The sequence below is a fragment of the Cyclopterus lumpus genome, chromosome 24 (genome assembly GCF_009769545.1).
Source record: "Cyclopterus lumpus isolate fCycLum1 chromosome 24, fCycLum1.pri, whole genome shotgun sequence".
In the NCBI taxonomy this organism is placed as follows: domain Eukaryota; kingdom Metazoa; phylum Chordata; class Actinopteri; order Perciformes; family Cyclopteridae; genus Cyclopterus; species Cyclopterus lumpus.
The window spans coordinates 3,044,405-3,064,899 of record NC_046989.1 but is presented as its reverse complement, the minus strand read 5'-3'; the positions used below and the strand labels follow the sequence as shown (position 1 = coordinate 3,064,899).

Sequence of the window (20,495 nt, the reverse complement as noted above, 5' to 3'; positions counted from 1 at the left end):
TAATTAATACGTAGGGTTGTGATAATGTTAATAAGTTATCAAATGTGAGTCATTCTCTGTTTTCCAGAGTTCTTCGTCATCCTGAAGGTCCAAACAGAACCTGCAGGCTCACCTGTAGAGCTCAACACCTGCAGCATCAGGAATGAAGACGTTACAATCCGTCTGAGTTCAGCCATCTTGTTTCTCTCCTGGTTTCACGCTCTCAACTGGCAACGTCTCCGACGTGCTGCTTCTACATGAACGTCTACTTCCTGTGGTCGCCTCCTCACACTGACGCCTACTTCCTGTGGTCGCCTCCTCACACTGACTTCTACTTCCTGTGGACGCCTCCTCACACTGACGTCATCTCCTCTGTTGGGTCTGTAGAGCCGAGCAGAAGCACGTTTGTAATCTGCTCTCTGCACTAATGAATATTAAAATTATGAATACATACCAATTCTAAATTGCACATAAAATATACAAGCACACGGTCTGCACACACACACACACACACACACACATGCACACACACACACACATGCACACACACACACAGGTATGCAGACACGCACACACACACACACATATGCACACACATGCACACACACACACATGCACACACATGCACACACACACACACGTATGCACACACATACACACACACACATGTATGCACACACATGCACCCACGCACACACACACATATGCACACACATGCACACACACACACACACACATATGCACACACATGCACACACACGCACACATGTATGCACACACATGCACACACACACATGTATGCACACACACGCACACACACACACACACACACATATGCACACACATGCACACACACACACACACACACATATGCACACACATGCACACACACACACACACAAACACACATATGCACACACATGCACACACACGCACATGTAGCACACACATGCACACATGTATGCACACACACACATGTATGCACACACACGCACACACACACACACACACACATATGCACACACATGCACACACACACACACACAAACACACATATGCACACACATGCACACACACGCACATGTAGCACACACATGCACACACACACATGTATACACACACATGCACACACACACATGTATGCACACACACGCACACACACACACACACGCACACACATGCACACACACACACACACACACACACACACACACACACACACACACACAGAGCCTCACGCTTCAGTCGGGGTCTCATTATTTAAACAGATCAATAAAGACGTTCAGATTAGAGTTGATAACTGAGAGCTGAGACTCTTGTCCGCCCCCTAGTGGAGGAAACCTGATGCAGCGCCCGATAGGCTGCTCCGTGGCCCGGCCTCCTGCTGTGGCCACAGTCAGTGCTTCACTGTTCACTCTCTACTTGTGGAGGACTTTAACTTCTGACATTTAAATGAACAGCACTTTGAGACTTGATCCACACGTTGGTGCCCTGTTATAAATATATGTTAATAATCCTGTTAATATTAATAATGTTCTGAATATCATTCATTACTTTTTTCAGATCCCAACACCGACTGGGAGGTGGAGGTGAGCGAGTAGCACCGACATCAACGCACTGAAGGCAGAGAGACCATGACATTTAGGCCAATTTAGATTATATTTATCTTTATTGTTATTACACAGAGTACAAAAACTGAGATAATAAAATGCAGTTTAAGCAGTAATACAAAAAGCAGTATAAGGTAAGTAGAAAATATAATGTGGTTGTGTATAAAGTTACATATATATACATATATATACACATATGTATACATATATATGTATATATATATACATATATATGTGTATATATATATATATATATATATATAATGTCCATGCGTATGAAGTTACATATATAATATAACAATATAAAACATACAGTAATAGCAGAAGTCGAGCGTGTGAAGATGGTTAGTTGAGATAAAAGTTTGCAGCAAAGCAAATTGTGATTGACAGCCGGTCGGTTCCTCATTGTGTTTGCAGCTTTTCTGAGAACTGGAGGAGAAGTGATTTATTGAGTCTGATGAAGACCAGAGAACCCCCATGAACACATGAGGACCAGAGAACCCCATGAACACATGAGGACCAGAGAACCCCCATGAACACATGAGGACCAGAGAACCCCCATGAACACATGAGGACTAGAGAACCCCCATGAACACATGAGGACCAGAGAACCCCCATGAACACATGAGGACCAGAGAACCCCATGAACACATGAGGACCAGAGAACCCCCATGAACACATGAGGACCAGAGAACCCCCATGAACACATGAGGACCAGAGAACCCCAAAGAACACATGAGGACCAGAGAACCCCCATGAACACATGAGGACCAGAGAACCCCCATGAACACATGAGGACCAGAGAACCCCATGAACACATGAGGACCAGAGAACCCCAAAGAACACATGAGGACCAGAGAACCCCCATGAACACATGAGGACCAGAGAACCCCCATGAACACATGAGGACTAGAGAACCCCCATGAACACACGAGGACCAGAGAACCCCCATGAACAGAGGAAGACCAGAGAACCCCATGAACACATGAGGACCAGAGAACCCCCATGAACGCATGAGGACCAGAGAACCCCATGAACACATGAGGACCAGAGAACCCCCATGAACAGAGGAGGACCAGAGAACCCCATGAACACAGGAGGACTAGAGAACCCCAATGAACACATGAGGACCAGAGAACCCCATGAACACAGGAGGACCAGAGAACCCCCATGAACACAGGAGGACTAGAGAACCCCAATGAACACATGAGGACCAGAGAACCCCCATGAACACACGAGGACTAGAGAACCCCATGAACACACGAGGACCAGAGAACCCCCATGAACACATGAGGACCAGAGAACCCCCATTAACACAGGAGGACTAGAGAACCCCAATGAACACATGAGGACCAGAGAACCCCATGAACACATGAGGACCAGAGAACCCCCATGAACACACGAGGACTAGAGAACCCCAATGAACACATGAGGACCAGAGAACCCCATGAACACATGAGGACCAGAGAACCCCCATGAACACACGAGGACTAGAGAACCCCATGAACACACGAGGACCAGAGAACCCCCATGAACACACGAGGTTCAGAGAACCCCCATGAACACACGAGGACTAGAGAACCCCATGAACACACAAGGACCAGAGAACCCCCATGAACACACGAGGACCAGAGAAGCCCATGAACACACGAGGACCAGAGAACCCACATGAACACATGAGGACCAGAGAACCCCATGAACACACGAGGACCAGAGAACCCCCATGAACACACGGGGACCAGAGAACCCCCATGAACACATGAGGACCAGAGAACCCGCATGAACACATGAGGACCAGAGAACCCCCATGAACACACGGGGACCAGAGAACCCCCATGAACACATGAGGACTAGAGAACCCCCATGAACACATGAGGACCAGAGAACCCCCATGGACACATGAGGACTAGAGAACCCACATTAACACACAAGGACCAGAGAACCCCCATGAACACATGAGGACTAGAGAATCCCCATGAACACATGAGGGCTAGAGAACCCCCATGAACACATGAGGACCAGAGAACCCCCATGGACACACGAGGACTAGAGAACCCACATTAACACACAAGGACTAGAGAACCCCCATGAACACACGAGGACTAGAGAACCCCCATGAATACACGAGGACTAGAGAACCCCATGAACACACAAGGACTAGAAAACCCCCATGAACACACGAGGACTAGAGAACCCCATGAACACACGAGGACTAGAGAACCCCATGAACACACGAGGTTCAGAGAACCCCCATGAACACACGAGGACTAGAGAACCCCATGAACACACGAGGACCAGAGAACCCCCATGAACACACGAGGACCAGAGAACTCCCATGAACGCATGAGGACCAGAGAACCCCATGAACACATGAGGACCAGAGAACCCCCATGAACAGAGGAGGACCAGAGAACCCCATGAACACAGGAGGACTAGAGAACCCCAATGAACACATGAGGACCAGAGAACCCCATGAACACAGGAGGACCAGAGAACCCCCATGAACACAGGAGGACTAGAGAACCCCAATGAACACATGAGGACCAGAGAACCCCCATGAACACACGAGGACTAGAGAACCCCATGAACACATGAGGACCAGAGAACCCCCATGAACACATGAGGACCAGAGAACCCCCATTAACACAGGAGGACTAGAGAACCCCAATGAACACATGAGGACCAGAGAACCCCATGAACACATGAGGACCAGAGAACCCCCATGAACACACGAGGACTAGAGAACCCCAATGAACACATGAGGACCAGAGAACCCCATGAACACATGAGGACCAGAGAACCCCCATGAACACACGAGGACTAGAGAACCCCATGAACACACGAGGACCAGAGAACCCCCATGAACACACGAGGTTCAGAGAACCCCCATGAACACACAAGGACCAGAGAACCCCCATGAACACACGAGGACTAGAGAACCCCATGAACACACGAGGACCAGAGAACCCCCATGAACACAGGAGGACTAGAGAAGCCCAACAGCTGGTTGTTACAGTCAGTGCTTCACTTCTCTACTTGTGGAGGACTTGAACTACTGACATTTAAATGAACAGCACTTTGAGACTTGATCCACAGTTTGGTCCCTGATCCCAGGATGGTGGTCTGTTGTTATAAATATATGTTAATATTCTTATTACTTTTTTATACTTGCTGTTAATCAAACCCACTCCTGCCAGATCCCAACACAGTGAAGACTGGGAGGTGATGGGAAGCGAGTACCAGCAACATGAACGTCTTGAAGGCAAAGACACGATGATATTTAAAGATATAGAAGTTAGACGATACGCTGATGATGTCATTGTGTCTGTGTGCTATTGGAGCGAAGAGACCAGCTGATCAGAACAGATGACATCATGACAATGACATCATGTTTGAGAGGAGTGAATGGCAGATTAATGAGAAATAAACTACAGCCCTGAGCATGTAAACATTTCTACCTGAACCTCCAACACATACTGGAGACCAAGAAGTTTGAATTATAGTGGATCAGAATCACTTCCTCTGAACACGGAGGGACCAAAGTGATGCCAATCTGCTGCAGCTTAGAAAACTAAAGCTGAACCTTAAACTCAGATACATTATGCAACAGGAGGCCAATTTAGATTTAAGATTATATTCATCTTTATTGTTATTGCACAGAGTACAAAAACTGAGATAATAAAATGCAGTTTAAGCAGTAAAACAAAAAGCAGTATAAGGTAAGTAGAAAATATAATGTGGTTGTGTATAAAGTTACATATATATACATATATATATACACATATGTATACATATATATGTATATATATATACATATATATGTGTATATATATATATATATATAATGTCCATGCGTATGAAGTTACATATATAATATAACAATATAAAACATACAGTAATAGCAGAAGTCGAGCGTGTGAAGATGGTTAGTTGAGATAAAAGTTTGCAGCAAAGCAACTTGTGATTGACAGCCGGTCGGTTCCTCATTGTGTTTGCAGCTTTTCTGAGAACTGGAGGAGAAGTGATTTATTGAGTCTGATGAAGACCAGAGAACCCCCATGAACACATGAGGACCAGAGAACCCCATGAACACATGAGGACCAGAGAACCCCCATGAACACATGAGGACCAGAGAACACCCATGAACACATGAGGACCAGAGAACCACCATAAACACACGAGGACCAGAGAACCCCAAAGAACACATGAGGACCAGAGAACCCCAATGAACACATGAGGACCAGAGAACCACCATGAACACACGAGGACTAGAGAACCCCCATGAACACATGAGGACCAGAGAACCCCCATGAACACACGGGGACCAGAGAACCCCCATGAACACATGAGGACTAGAGAACCCCCATGAACACACGAGGACCAGAGAACCCCCATGAACACATGAGGACTAGAGAACCCCCATGAACACATGAGGGCTAGAGAACCCCCATGAACACATGAGGACCAGAGAACCCCCATGAACACACGGGGACCAGAGAACCCCCATGAACACATGAGGACCAGAGAACCCCCATGAAGATACGGGGACCAGAGAACCCCCATGAACACATGAGGACTAGAGAACCCCCATGAACACATGAGGACTAGAGAACCCCCATGAACACATGAGGACCAGAGAACCCCATGAACACACGGGGACCAGAGAACCCCCATGAACAATTGAGGACCAGAGAACCCCCATGAAGACATGAGGACCAGAGAACCACCATGAACACACAGGGACCAGAGAACCCCCATGAAGACATGAGGACCAGAGAACCACCATGAAAACCCAGGGACCAGAGAACCCCCATGAACACAGGAGGACCAGAGAACCCCCATGAACACATGAGGACCAGAGAACCCCCATGAACACACGGGGACCAGAGAACACCGATGAACACATGAGGACTAGAGAACCCCCATGAACACATGAAGACCAGAGAACCCCCATGAAGACATGAGGACCAGAGAACCCCCATGAACACACGGGGACCAGAGAACCCCCATGAACACATGAGGACCAGAGAACCCGCATGAACACATGAGGACCAGAGAACCCCCATGAACACACGGGGACCAGAGAACCCCCATGAACACATGAGGACTAGAGAACCCCCATGAACACATGAGGACCAGAGAACCCCCATGGACACACGAGGACTAGAGAACCCACATTAACACACAAGGACCAGAGAACCCCCATGAACAAATGAGGACTAGAGAACCCCCATGAACACATGAGGGCTAGAGAACCCCCATGAACACATGAGGACCAGAGAACCCCCATGAACACACGGGGACCAGAGAACCCCCATGAACACATGAGGACCAGAGAACCCCCATGAACATACGGGGACCAGAGAACCCCCATGAACACATGAGGACTAGAGAACCCCCATGAACACATGAGGACTAGAGAACCCCCATGAACACATGAGGACCAGAGAACCCCATGAACACACGGGGACCAGAGAACCCCCATGAACAATTGAGGACCAGAGAACCCCCATGAAGACATGAGGACCAGAGAACCACCATGAACACACAGGGACCAGAGAACCCCCATGAAGACATGAGGACCAGTGAACCACCATGAAAACCCAGGGACCAGAGAACCCCCATGAACACATGAGGACCAGAGAACCCCAATGAACACATGAGGACCAGAGAACCCCCATGAACACACGGGGACCAGAGAACACCGATGAACACATGAGGACTAGAGAACCCCCATGAACACATGAAGACCAGAGAACCCCCATGAACACATGAGGACCAGAGAACCCCCATGAACACACGGGGACCAGAGAACCCCCATGAACACATGAGGACCAGAGAACCCGCATGAACACATTAGGACCAGAGAACCCCCATGAACACACGGGGACCAGAGAACCCCCATGAACACATGAGGACTAGAGAACCCCCATGAACACATGAGGACCAGAGAACCCCCATGGACACACGAGGACTAGAGAACCCACATTAACACACAAGGACTAGAGAACCCCCATGAACACACAAGGACTAGAGAACCCCCATGAATACACGAGGACTAGAGAACCCCATGAACACACAAGGACTAGAAAACCCCCATGAACACACGAGGACTAGAGAACCCCATGAACACACGAGGACTAGAGAACCCCCATGAACACACGAGGTTCAGAGAACCCCCATGAACACACGAGGACTAGAGAACCCCATGAACACACGAGGACTAGAGAACCCCATGAACACACGAGGTTCAGAGAACCCCCATGAACACACGAGGACTAGAGAACCCCATGAACACACGAGGACCAGAGAACCCCCATAAACACACGAGGACCAGAGAACCCCCATGAACACACGAGGACCAGAGAACCCCCATGAACACACGAGGACTAGAGAACCCCATGAACACACAAGGACTAGAGAACCCCCATGAACACACGAGTACTAGAGAACCCCATGAACACACGAGGACCAGAGAACCCCCATGAACACACAAGGACTAGAGAACCCCCATGAACACACAAGGACTAGAGAACCCCCATGAACACACGAGGACTAGAGAACCCCATGAACACACGAGGTTCAGAGAACCCCCATGAACACACGAGGACTAGAGAACCCCATGAACACACGAGGACTAGAGAACCCCATGAACACACAAGGAACAGAGAACCCCCATGAACACACGAGGACCAGAGAACCCCCATGAACACGCGAAGAACCAGAGAACCCCCATGAACACACGAGGACCAGAGAACCCCCATGAACACATGAGGACTAGAGAACCCCCATGAACACATGAGGACTAGAGAACCCCCATGAACACACGAGGACCAGAGAACCCCATGAACACACGAGGACTAGAGAACCCCATGAACACACGAGGTTCAGAGAACCCCATGAACACACCAGGACTAGAGAACCCCATGAACACACCAGGACTAGAGAACCCCATGAACACACCAGGACTAGAGAACCCCATGAACACACCAGGACTAGAGAACCCCATGAACACACCAGGACAGGCCTCACTTCATGAGCACAAGGAGGCTCAACTGTCTCTACTGTCCTAAATGAACGTGTAGCAGGGCTGTGCTTTCTGGTCTCAACTGGTTTGTTTTCTAACTAAAGAAGCTGACGTGTTATCTGAGTGTGTGATGTCACCACGTTAGAGCCGTGTGCAAACGGAGGTGTTCCACCCAACAGAGAGCCTCAACTACCTGAACCTAGAGGGTTCTGCTGCGAGAGCCGAGCAGAAGCACGATTGTAATCTGGTCTGTGCAGTACTGAATATTAAAATTATGAATGCATTCCAATTTTCAAATGCACATAAAATATACAAGCACACGGTCTGCAAACACACACATGTATGCACGGACATGCACACACACACACACACACACACACACACACACACACACACACACATGTATGCACACACACACACACATGCAGTGACTATCAGAGCCTGTTCAGTCTGCAGTAGTGAAGTGTCACCAACCAGCAGGCCGAGAGGAAGTGATGCTAGATCATCATCTTTTTATAACTTCTATAATAATATTCATATAGGAAACACCTCCAGAGCCTCACGCTTCAGTCGGGGTCTCATTATTTAAACAGATCAATAAAGACGTTCAGATTAGAGTTGATAACTGAGAGCTGAGACTCTTGTCCGCCCCCTAGTGGAGGAAACCTGATGCAGCGCCCGATAGGCTGCTCCGTGGCCCGGCCTCCTGCTGTGGCCACAGTCAGTGCTTCACTGTTCACTCTCTACTTGTGGAGGACTTTAACTTCTGACATTTAAATGAACAGCACTTTGAGACTTGATCCACACGTTGGTGCCCTGTTATAAATATATGTTAATAATCCTGTTAATATTAATAATGTTCTGAATATCATTCATTACTTTTTTCAGATCCCAACACCGACTGGGAGGTGGAGGTGAGCGAGTAGCACCGACATCAACGCACTGAAGGCAGAGAGACCATGACATTTAGGCCAATTTAGATTATATTTATCTTTATTGTTATTACACAGAGTACAAAAACTGAGATAATAAAATGCAGTTTAAGCAGTAATACAAAAAGCAGTATAAGGTAAGTAGAATATATAATGGGGATATGTATGAAGTTACATATATATACATATATATGTATATATATATATATATATATACATATATGTACTGTATATATATATACATATATATATGTATATATATATGTGTGTATATATATATATATGTGTATATATATACACATATACATATATATACATATATATGTATATACATATATATATATGTATATATATGTGTGTATATATATGTATATATATATATTTGTATATATATACATATATATGTGTGTATATATACACGTATATATGTGTGTATATATATATATGTGTATATATATACACATATATATATACACAAATATATATATGTGTATATATATATATATATGTGTGTATATATACACGTATATATGTGTATGTATATATATGTGTGTATATATACACGTATATATGTGTATATATATATATATATATATGTGTGTATATATATAAATATAGATGTAACTTTGCACATAAAACATCTGAATGATCATCTTCTCCCTCTATGATGTCTGGATATCTAACAGCAGTGAACTCTGTGTTGATGTTGTTCATCAGTCCAGTGAGACGGAGGCAGAAGCTTCTCTAATGTCGTCATAGATGCCATCTTCCTCTTCCTCCTTCTCTTCCTCCTCCTCCTCCTTCTCTTCCTCCTCCTCCTCCTCCTCTTCCTCATGACGCTCCTGTAAACAACAACACAACCCACCTGAGAACGAGCACGAGGAAACCCAGAACAAGCGTCACTGGTCATCGGCCTCCATTGAAGTGGATCCGTGCAGAGGGGTTGACTCCACTCTCTGGTCCCTTTGGAGCCTTTTGTTTCTTACATATCATTTTAATCTTGTTGCTATTGTTAATGTTGCTTTTCCCAATGAACCTTAACATAGCTGTAAAATGAGCTCAGCTTTGATTATTCTCTTCCTGCTTCTCCGTCTGTCTTTTGTACTTCCAGAGTGAAAAGTGGAGCACAAATATGTCCAATGTGGTTTGACTCTTTAACTTCATTGTCTGGTTCAACTCACTGTGACTTCTTCCATCAGACGTTTGTTCACTGAAAACAGAAGAAAGAGAGTTGAGCTTCAACGTTGACCTCCAGGTTCATGAGCCCTTCTTGTGAATAAAGGTTCCTCACCTTTAGTCCTGGTCCAGATGTTGACGGTAACAACGCTCATTATGAGTGCGGCTAAACCCAGAACCACAACGATGGACCTGGTCCAGTCTGAGGAGGGAAGGGCTGAAGGGAGTCCGAGGGTTTTGTACATGACGAGATGTTTGTTAGCGTTCTTGTGCTGCTTCTATCTCTAATATCTGATATATTCTTTTTGTATGTGCTGTTGTTGTGTACTACCTTGATCTGTTTGGTTGATGTCCTTTTCAGATCTCACTGGTGTTGCATCATAACCGTAACAAATAAAATAACAAAATGCAACGAGAAAAACTTCAGACATCATGACAGAGTGATACAATATTAAAAACTCAAATCTAAACTAATATTGGTGTTCATTTTAAACAGCTCTTCATGTTCTCACCTGAGGACGGAGGACGAAGGAAGGGGAACTGATGCACTCTTCCAGTGTAACCATCAGTCACTTCACATTTCAATAACTCATAAGACTTCTGATCAACGTGAGATTTCTTAATCATCAACCAGGCTGAACATGGACGCTGTGATGTCACCACATCGTTCTCTTTGCCCTCATTCATCCACTTCACTCTGTGGTTACATCTGTCACTGAATGTCACCACAGAGCAGATAAACGTGACCTCATCAGGGTTCTTCTGCTCACTCACTGGTGAAGACGGAGACGTTGAGATTATTATTATAATGTTGCAGGATATTGATCTAAGGAGACAGTTTGAAAACATTATGATGTGAATACTCACTGGTGACGACAGAGAGATGAACCGCAGCATCTTGATATTCATGTGTTCCTGTTCTGAACTCTCTGCAGTGATAACGACCTCCATCTTCATCTGAGACCTTCTTTATGACCAGAGAACATTTCTCTGAAACACTCAGTCTGTCTGATTTATATTCTGCTTCTTTATGAATCTTCCCATATTTAAACAGTATTTCTGTCTTTCTTGAACCAATGAAGAACCAAGTAATCCTGTCACACTCGTCCTGATCAGGTGTCACGTTCTCACAAAGCAAAGTGACTTCATCTCCAGCTCTGACGGTGAAGAAGGAATATTTCACAGATGCTGCTGTTGACAGATATAAAACATATGACTGTATAATTAATATGTAGGGTTGTGATAATGTTAATAAGTTATCAAATGTGAGTCATTCTCTGTTTTCCAGAGTTCTTCGTCATCCTGAAGGTCCAAACAGAACCTGCAGGCTCACCTGTAGAGCTCAACACCTGCAGCATCAGGAATGAAGACGTTACAATCCGTCTGAGTTCAGCCATCTTGTTTCTCTCCTGGTTTCACGCTCTCAACTGGCAACGTCTCCGACGCTGCTTCAAGATGAACGTCTACTTCCTGTGGTCGCCTCCTCACACTGACGTCTACTTCCTGTGGACGCCTCCTCACACTGACGTCTACTTCCTGTGGACGCCTCCTCACACTGACGTCTACTTCCTGTGGACGCCTCCTCACACTGACGTCATCTCCTCAGTTGGCTGTTGAAGTCATGTTTGATATTAACCTTTATTCTCTCTGAGTTTATTGCGGATCTCAAGACAGTTTGATTTCTTTACATTTTTTTATTCCGAATTACTGTGAGGCTAAAATAGAATAGAGGACGTTGAGCGTGCGAAGATTGTTAGATAAGATCAGTGTTTGCAGCAAAGCAGCTTGTGATGTCTAATCGCAGGTCGGTTCCAGATGTTTTATCTTTGCAGCTTTTCTGAGAACTGAAAGAGAACCGTTTTATTGAGAATTTGGACATGAACAGCAGAGCTCTCTGATGAGGGCCAGGTAAACATAACCGTGTCTTACTCAACTGTCAGTTGTACATTTTAATATTTAGCAGGGCTGTGGTTTTTGTTCTGAACTGGTTTGTGTGTGTGACATCATCACGTCAGGGTATTTCATGTGATGCACACTGCATAGACCTTTTATGCCTGAGTGGCTGTCATAGACCTCAGACCGACATCAATTCATTGCCATAAACAACTGTAAATCCTCCACCTCCCCAGTCACCCACGGTGTCCCCCAAGGTTCTGTCCTCGGCCCCCTCCTCTTCATCATGTACATCCTTCCCCTTGGACAAATCATCCGTTGTAATGGTCTCGACTTCCACTAATACGCTGACGACACCCAACTTTACTTCTCCTCCAAGTTAAGTCCATTGAACTCCATGTTAATGGACTCCATGTTAAGTCCATTGGACTCCATGTTAAATGGACTCCATGTTAAGTCCATTGGACTCCATGTTAAATGGACTCCATGTTAAATCCGACCACAGTTTTCTCTCATGAATCTTCTTATTCTCCACACAAAATGTTGTTGCATAACTCGTCCCGCAGCGTTACAAGCACAAGCACCAAAATGCAGCAAAACATGCGTCCTGATGGGGTATCGTCTGCCAAGACTTTTCTAAGAGATTCGTCCGGCCTTTTCCCCCAAAAGCCGAAAAACAGAGGGAAATTGTCCCATTCACTTGTATGGAGCTAAAAAAACATCTTTATGCTCAAGTTTGAAATGTTTACACAACTCTGGAGTTTACATGTGTCGATGGAATCCAACAGATTTAGACTTTTTCGTAAAAAAGCCTGAAAGCGACATGAAGTCCAACCATCTGCTCACATTGGACTCCATATTAAATGGACTCCATGTTAAATCTGACCACAGTTTTCTCTCATGAACCTTCTTATTCTCCATCTTCCGTACAAAATGTTGCCGTGTAACTCGTCCCGCAGCACACATGCGCCAAAATGTAGCAAGTTGTAATATATTGGTGATTTGACTATGTTTTTGTCTTGAAAGCCAGGGTTTAACAGATGGTTTTGTAGAAAATCCACTACCAGTCTTAAGATCACGTCGGCCCTTCACCCTGGTGCCCCAATCACCATGGTAACTATTGACCTGTGTCTATGTAGCAATAGCTTCCCTCAAGACACCTCAATAACATATCTAACTTATTACTTCTTTCGGTCAACCCCCCAAGGGACCCGGTCGTAAGCCTTCTCCAAGTCGACTAAGCACATTTAGACTGGTTGGGCGAACCACCACCCGGTCTGCCAGTCCATTGGCAGACCGGCTCTCGTCTGCCAATGGACTGCTGTATTTTTGCAATAATTCATTAATAACAACGATGAATTTATCAAGACCTTCGCATTGTGTGAATATCCACCTTCCATCATGATAGCCATGATTTATATTAATCTAGGAAAATACACAGTTTACTACTAAGCGTTAAAGTAAGTAATATGCCAGTAGAGGATTTCATGATGAATGTATGATTCATGGCTAGTTACTGGGATCAATGTTGCCTGTTCACTTAGTCATTACGGACAGAGATAATCACAGGCCCATAGAATCATCCTGGTTCGTTTAGATGAGTTCATTAATTCCACAGATAACCATTTTGGCTTTAAAGCTGAAGACGGCACTGACGTGTGACTTAAAGGATTTAGTGAACATAAAAGACAAAACTCATGCGTTTTATGTGATTTATTGAAGCTACACAAGCTGAATGTGTTTTGGCTGAAAACATATTCAAAAACATCGACATCACAACACATTTATACACAGCAATGCTAAATGAAACCCAGAGATGAGTTGAAATCCACACAGAGACATGAAACTGAGCCCAAGCTGCCGCAGCTTCAAGAGACAAGCAGAGAACCGTAACCTTTTAAAAACCATGGTCAATAAAGCAAATATATTGATGTTATACATCAAATTAAACAAGAGAACTTGGGCTACAAGAATCTGTAAGCCATTTCCACACAACTCAAACATCAACTGAAAGAATGATTAAAATATCATAATCATCATTTTGTCAGGAGTCAGCCCACTCAGCACGTTTTCTAACTAGCAACTCGTAGCTCGGTGCTATCAGAAAAAGACAGATAGCAAAGAGCAAGAGGACTTAACACAAAATCCTTCTGCACCAAAGCATCTCTGAGATATGAGCCAAAGAACACAGCAACATGAGTCACTTTAGCGCTTACAGTCACAAATGTTGCTTATCTTTGGCTTTTTTTGGAAAAAAATGTTTTCTTCTTCTAATAAACAAAGACTGATATATTTGATGTATTGAACACCATAAGTAATAAACAAGTGAAATATATGGTTTGGTACATGAGAAAATTCAAATTGCACAGATGGTGCCCAAATGCCCATTTCGCCTAATTAATCTGTACTAAAACCTCTAACTTTGTTCTGCTTTACTTTTTAAAAGTCAATCTTTCCAGAGAGACTGGTCCCATAGTGAGTTATGATATTTGTGGTTTTTGACCTTTTCTCTGCATCCTTCCAAGAGATAATCGTCCTGAAAGTGCTTTTCTTTTATAGGCGAACCTGGAAATTCAACTTTTGCTGTCTTTCATCTTTATTTACTCTTAACCAGTAACAAATATACTAATATTTACACATCTGAACAAAAGCACACATGGATTGACTTTATTATAACACCAACATTATTCAAATAGCCTTTGTGGTTGCTGAGATACACCCTTTTTAGTTTGGGTATGTTATTTCAAGCAGAAACCTAGAAAATAGGTTGGTTTTTAAAAGGGTCAAATCAGCTGGGAAATGTTCTGCGGGAAGACGATTTAAGGCTCGTTCATTAACCATAATTGTTCTGAGCAAATTGGAACATGGCAACACGGGATATTACGATCGGTGGAGTCTGATGGAGGCCGACGTGTTGGTCAAACTCCATCGGGACGTCGGATGTTTTCATAGTTCACCGTTTCATCTTCTTCATCATAACGCACCTGTGAGAGACAACACAATCAAACCATCACTTTCTGATCCCACTCCTCTGATCTGTAGGCGTCCTCTGCTCCACACTGATCACCAGGAAATGAGAAGCAAGGTAAAGACACGCGGTGTATTAAATTACACTCTTTCAGAGTAAGGCGAGCGCTTGTTTTTTGGTGAAATGTTGTTATTTTGACCCTCAAAGCCCACCTTATTATTGGGTAGATCATGAAAAGTGTGTAATGTACCAGCTGTAAAAACGTTTCATTATTTATTTATTTCTAAACTCACAGTGATTTCATCCATCCGTCTTTTCTTCTCTGAAGAGACAAAAAAAGGCGACTTTAGTGTGAAAATCCTGGTTCATCAAAAGCTCTTGTATGTAAATGGTGTCTGTGAACGTTCTTCACCTATAGCTCTTGTCCACACGTTGAAGACCACAACTGTTATTATGAGTGCTGCTAAGCCCACGGACACGATGGCCAACCTCCACCAGCCTGGGGAGAGGAGGAAAACATCCAGAAATATGTAAACCAACGCTTTATGATCAACGATAGGATAATTAAATCTAAATTACAATCACAGCTGCTAGATTGGTTTCTCACCTTCTGCTGTTGTTGTTGCTGCTGTTGTTGTTGTTGCTGCTGCTGTTGTTGTTGCTGCTGCTGTTGTTGTTGTTGCTGCTGCTGTTGTTGTTGCATCTTCACCTGGTAAATAAAAAACTAAACAAACTGAGAAACAACCTCGTGTTTTTAACTTATACAGAATGATGTCATCGTAAAACTCAAAATCCATCAAATAATCAATAGATTGATCGTTGCATCAGGGTGAAGTGACTTTAAGCAGCTCATTGTCATCTCACCTGAGGACGGAGGAGGGCTGAAGGGAAACACCTTCACTTCTCCATCTTGATGATCAGTCACTTCACACTTGAGCAACTCAGAAATCATCGGAATAAAATGAGAAGTTGAAAAGGAAGCAGAGGCCGGGCATCGAGTCTGAGATATTGTAATGTTCATGTTATCTTGACCCTCAATCAGCCACTTCACTGTGTGTGCACATAAATATGTGGAAACAGAGCAGATCACCGTCACCTCCTCAGTGTCCTTGTGTTCAGTCACTGGTGAAGATGGAGACATAGTGAGAGAAAGAAGAGGAACTTCATCACCATCATCATTATTATTATAATGTTTCAGTATATTGTTCTGACAGTTTGAAAACATGATGATGTAAATACTCACTGGTCACAACAGACAGAATAACCTCAGCATTTTGACCTTCTTGTTGTCCTGATCTGAACTGTTTGCAGGTATATTTACCAATATCTTCATCTGTGACCTTCTTTATAACCAGAGAACAATTCTCTGAAAATTGTCGTCTATCTGGTTTAAATATGGCCTCATCAACAATCTGCCCTTCTTTTACCAGCTTTACTCCTTGTGGTGTCCTTAAATCAATGAAGGTCCAATCAGTAGATTCACAGCTCATATCTATCACATCGTCACAATGCAAAGTGACTTCATCTCCATCTCTGACAGTGAAGTAGGGATAACGTTGTCCTGTTGCTGCTGCTGAGAAGATGAGAGAGAAATTAAAAGAATAAAGAGAAATAAAACATGAGTGTCAGAGTGAAGATCATTTTAGACACAACAACAGTGTGAGAATGTTCCTCATCGTTGGTTTCTAAGAGTTCATTAAAGTCACTATTCACCTCGATGGGAAACAAACAGACTACTTCTTTAAATGAAGGTTAGGTCATACAGCCACATTAATGATATTAATAAATAAGCTTCTTTAATGTCTCTGTAGTCATATACACATCATATGTCTCCTTACCTGTAAACTGAAGCACCAGAATCAGACACAAAGAGGCTTTAATCCATCTGAATTCAGCCATCGTTCCTCTCCGTCTCTCGTCTCTCTTCTTCTACTCGTCTCTGAACTTGTTCTGTCTTCAAGACGAATGTTGAATCTACTTCCTCTAATTAGTGACGTGTCACTTCCTCCTCCCTCTGTCCTCTCATACGTCACTTGTTGATTATTTTTATGCACTTATGGCCGACATGAGCAGGAGTGAAGTTCACACTGACATCAAGTATCTGGAATCAACACCAGAGACAATTGAACCCTTTTGGGTTCAAACTGTTTCCTCTCATTCAGTTCTGTTGAACTCGACTCTTATGACTCAAAGTCATACGTTTCTATATTCAATGATCTAATGTGAAGCAGCAACAAACACTGTGTTAAGACTCACGTTGACGTACAAGCACACCAACAAGGGCCTCATGTTCAGTCCCACGGTCAGAAAGAAGAAGACTGAGGAAGTCGAGGGTGTGAAGATTGTTGCTTCAGATAAATGTTTGCAGCAAAAGCAACTTGTTTTCTTTAGATGGAGTTGATCAGAGAACAGACAGGATTCGTGGTGCAGTACGGTGATACTGGAGCAGCTGAAAGCACACAGATAAGATGACGTGTCACTGGTCTGAGACCTGTAATTTGGATTCATAATCCAGCTCATCAGAAAACAGATCAGATAATGACTTCAGTTGCAAGTTGTAGCTAATTTTGGAGGACGATGCGGTCACAGAGTTACAGCAGTGGAAAGATCCTAAACTGTCTACCGCAAAAGCCAAGATCCCAAATCTAAAACACCGTTTATTTAAGTGTTAAATGTGTTTGTTTCATTGGCAGAAGATATCTGTATCAGTTATAATAAAAAAAACGACTGTTATCAACGGCCTATGGTCTCTTATCAATGGTTAGGTCCCAAAAACATATTGGACTTAAATGTTAACGACAATTAAAGTGAATTAAAAGAAAATCAGCACATTAACTGAAGTAAACTTTGTCAGCTAGCGAGCGATTCTGCCCCTGAAGTTTATAAACTGTATAAGCAGCGAAACTACTTGAATACGTTTGGGAAAAATATGTTGCTTTGGCTAAAATAACTCTTGAAGTGGCGTTACTACGACGTAAGCGCTGGACTTACGTCACCGTGAACGGCAAACTTCTCCTGGGCGAAGGTTGTGTGATTTTGGACCCGTCCGCACCTCCTTTATCATACGTCTCCTGGCTCACGTTTGCCAGTGTTGTATAATAATTACAGTGCATTACTTTTGGAAGGTATGAGTACAAAGAGTGTGTGAGAACTACCTCTGTGATCTGTGTCCTCTCTCTACTGGGGTCCCTCAAGGCTCCGTCCTGGGTCCTCTCCTCTTCTCTCTGTACACCAACTCTCTCGGCTCTGTAATTCGCTCGCATTGGCTTCTCCTACCATATCTACGCTGATGACACCCAACTGATCCTCTCGTTTCCCCAATCGGAAACACAGGTAGCAGCACAAATCTCTGCCTGTCTGACGGACACCTCTCAGACGATCTTTTTCTTGTGTTTTCCTACCGAATGTCCAGCAACACGCTGCAGTGCAAGACCTGTTTTGGAAAAGATTTTGGTTTCCCTGAAAATGTGCAGCAACTCGTGTCAATTCACGCTCATCACATGCATACGGCCTTTTCAAAAATAAAATGACGTCTTCACAGGAAACAAGTTAGTCAGGTTTAGGTAAAGATATTTGGTTTGAGTTAAAATAACTACGTAATCGGTGTTCCTAAAGTACAGAAGTTATGTTCACACTCGCACTTTGGCACCAACACAACTGCTGTGTTTACTAGTGTAGAAGTAGAGATGATTGTTCATTTCCCAAAGAATGTGCAGCAACTCGTGTCAAATTCCACTCATTACTCATCATTCAGCCTTTTTAAAATAAAATGACGTCTTCGCAGGAAACCAGGTTAGGTTGAGACAATGAACATACTTGGTTTGGGTTGAGATAACTATGGAACTGTGGAAATGCAGTAACTTAAGTACGAAAACGACGTGACAAATAAATCAATGTCAACGTCCTGTTTCACATGGGGGCCACACAGCAGGCTCCCGAGGTGGTGCTCCTGCCTCTCCTCCGTCTACTGCAGATGATACACTGACCAGTCCAACCAAACTGTCTCTTTAAAGACAAACCACAGTGTGTGTGTGTTGTCACCCAGTGCAACAGTGTGGCTCGTTGACAACAGCAGAGGAAAGAGACGTATCCAGCTTTGGATACACAAAATGTGCTGACCTTTTGTCGTTATTACATAAAACATCCCCAGACTTGTCTTTTCTTTGACGCAAAGTTATTCCTCAAATGAACGACAGACAGACAAATGTGACAATCTTTTTGTGTGCAGATACGAGACAGAAGCGGTTCTGGTTCGACCTCCTACGCCCCGGACCTCCAGTCACTGTGGAGGTCCGGGCCAAAACTACACGGAGACGCAATCTGGATGTGTTTATTTTAAGATTAGTGAATTCCCAGGCCCCAGATGGCCCGGGCCCAAGGGCACTATATGCGGAACAGGAATCGCCACTGTTTCCATCTTTGGAATCTGTTTATGTGTGTTTATCTCGTTTTAAAAATACAGCGAGAGCTCGTCGGCCTCGGAGACGGAAAAGAAAGGCGAGCCTCACCGGCAGGAATCCACAGCTCGCCGTCGCCTTCAACACGCATCTCAGGGCTTTGTCCTCAAGTTGCTACGGTCCATCACATTCCAGTGAACCTCGGAGGGAATGGACCCGTTTACAGATTTGAAAACAACGATGGCATTTTGTAAGTGTGCGAAGCTTTTAACCACCAAAAGATGGCGAATATTTGGCCCGATGTTTAGCGGCCAGACAGATACAGATATCAAATATTAAATGTAAGAGCCTACAAGTCACTGGATGATGCGGCGCTGTTATCTGGGTTCATGCGCAGAGCGCCACACATATGGACTCAGAGTTTTTAACTTTTGAGTTTTAAAATGGGCGCTTCAGTCCAGTGGTGGTCGGCGCGTGTTAACTGGTGACGAGCAACCACGGACGAATAAGCTG

At 44.2% G+C, this 20,495-nt stretch overlaps 3 protein-coding genes across 9 annotated transcripts in view; all 3 read right to left on the bottom strand.

Annotated features, from left to right (window-relative positions):
• LOC117727791 overlaps window positions 1-303 on the bottom strand; it is a 5,011-nt gene extending 4,708 nt beyond the window's left edge. Inside the window, exon 1 of one of the 3 annotated variants that reach the window (XM_034528287.1) lies at window positions 113-303. In XM_034528287.1, the coding sequence (XP_034384178.1) occupies window positions 113-176 (64 nt within the window). In that variant the 5' untranslated portion in view covers window positions 177-303. The remainder of the gene's footprint in view (window positions 1-112) is intronic. The other 2 variants (XM_034528288.1, XM_034528286.1) reach the window with 2 other exon arrangements.
• Window positions 304-10,091: 9,788 nt separating this feature from the next.
• On the bottom strand, window positions 10,092-12,259 carry LOC117727801. 2 transcript variants are annotated; one of them, XM_034528303.1, is made up of 7 exons: window positions 12,058-12,259; window positions 11,592-11,912; window positions 11,237-11,497; window positions 11,056-11,091; window positions 10,840-10,941; window positions 10,730-10,758; window positions 10,092-10,390 (listed from the first exon to the last, which is right to left on the bottom strand). In XM_034528303.1, exons 1-7 carry the CDS (start codon window positions 12,119-12,121, stop codon window positions 10,262-10,264), a joined length of 942 nt encoding a protein of 313 aa, XP_034384194.1. In that variant the 5' UTR covers window positions 12,122-12,259; the 3' UTR covers window positions 10,092-10,261. The 2 variants fall into 2 exon arrangements, with proteins under 2 accessions (XP_034384194.1, XP_034384193.1); XM_034528302.1 differs by having other exon boundaries at window positions 10,096-10,390; window positions 11,592-11,915; window positions 12,058-12,254.
• Window positions 12,260-15,288: 3,029 nt separating this feature from the next.
• LOC117727796 lies at window positions 15,289-17,687 on the bottom strand. Of its 4 annotated transcripts, none has more exons than XM_034528296.1 (7): window positions 17,424-17,687; window positions 16,829-17,155; window positions 16,450-16,746; window positions 16,193-16,294; window positions 15,998-16,084; window positions 15,879-15,907; window positions 15,289-15,601 (listed from the first exon to the last, which is right to left on the bottom strand). In XM_034528296.1, exons 1-7 carry the CDS (start codon window positions 17,482-17,484, stop codon window positions 15,536-15,538), a joined length of 969 nt encoding a protein of 322 aa, XP_034384187.1. In that variant the 5' UTR covers window positions 17,485-17,687; the 3' UTR covers window positions 15,289-15,535. The 4 variants fall into 4 exon arrangements, with proteins under 4 accessions (XP_034384187.1, XP_034384186.1, XP_034384188.1 ...); XM_034528295.1 differs by having other exon boundaries at window positions 16,829-17,158; window positions 17,424-17,566; XM_034528297.1 differs by having other exon boundaries at window positions 16,450-16,707; window positions 16,829-17,158; window positions 17,424-17,563.
• Between the last annotated feature and the right edge of the window lie 2,808 nt (window positions 17,688-20,495).

What these genes read in the sequence shown, in the direction of transcription:
- LOC117727796 (XM_034528295.1), bottom strand. Translation starts at nt 17,484, where the DNA reads ATGGCTGAATTCAGATGGATTAAAGCCTCTTTGTGTCTGATTCTGGTG. An exon ending in TCTGGTGCTTCAGTTTACAG is followed by an intron (nt 17,159 to 17,423) that starts GTAAGGAGACAT and finishes TCATCTTCTCAG; the next exon opens with CAGCAGCAACAGGACAACGT. An exon ending in TATTCTGTCTGTTGTGACCA is followed by an intron (nt 16,747 to 16,828) that starts GTGAGTATTTAC and finishes ATGGTGATGAAG; the next exon opens with TTCCTCTTCTTTCTCTCACT.
- LOC117727801 (XM_034528302.1), bottom strand. Translation starts at nt 12,121, where the DNA reads ATGGCTGAACTCAGACGGATTGTAACGTCTTCATTCCTGATGCTGCAG. An exon ending in GCAGGTGTTGAGCTCTACAG is followed by an intron (nt 11,916 to 12,057) that starts GTGAGCCTGCAG and finishes ATCTGTCAACAG; the next exon opens with CAGCATCTGTGAAATATTCC. An exon ending in CATCAACCAAACAGATCAAG is followed by an intron (nt 10,942 to 11,055) that starts GTAGTACACAAC and finishes GACTCCCTTCAG; the next exon opens with CCCTTCCCTCCTCAGACTGG.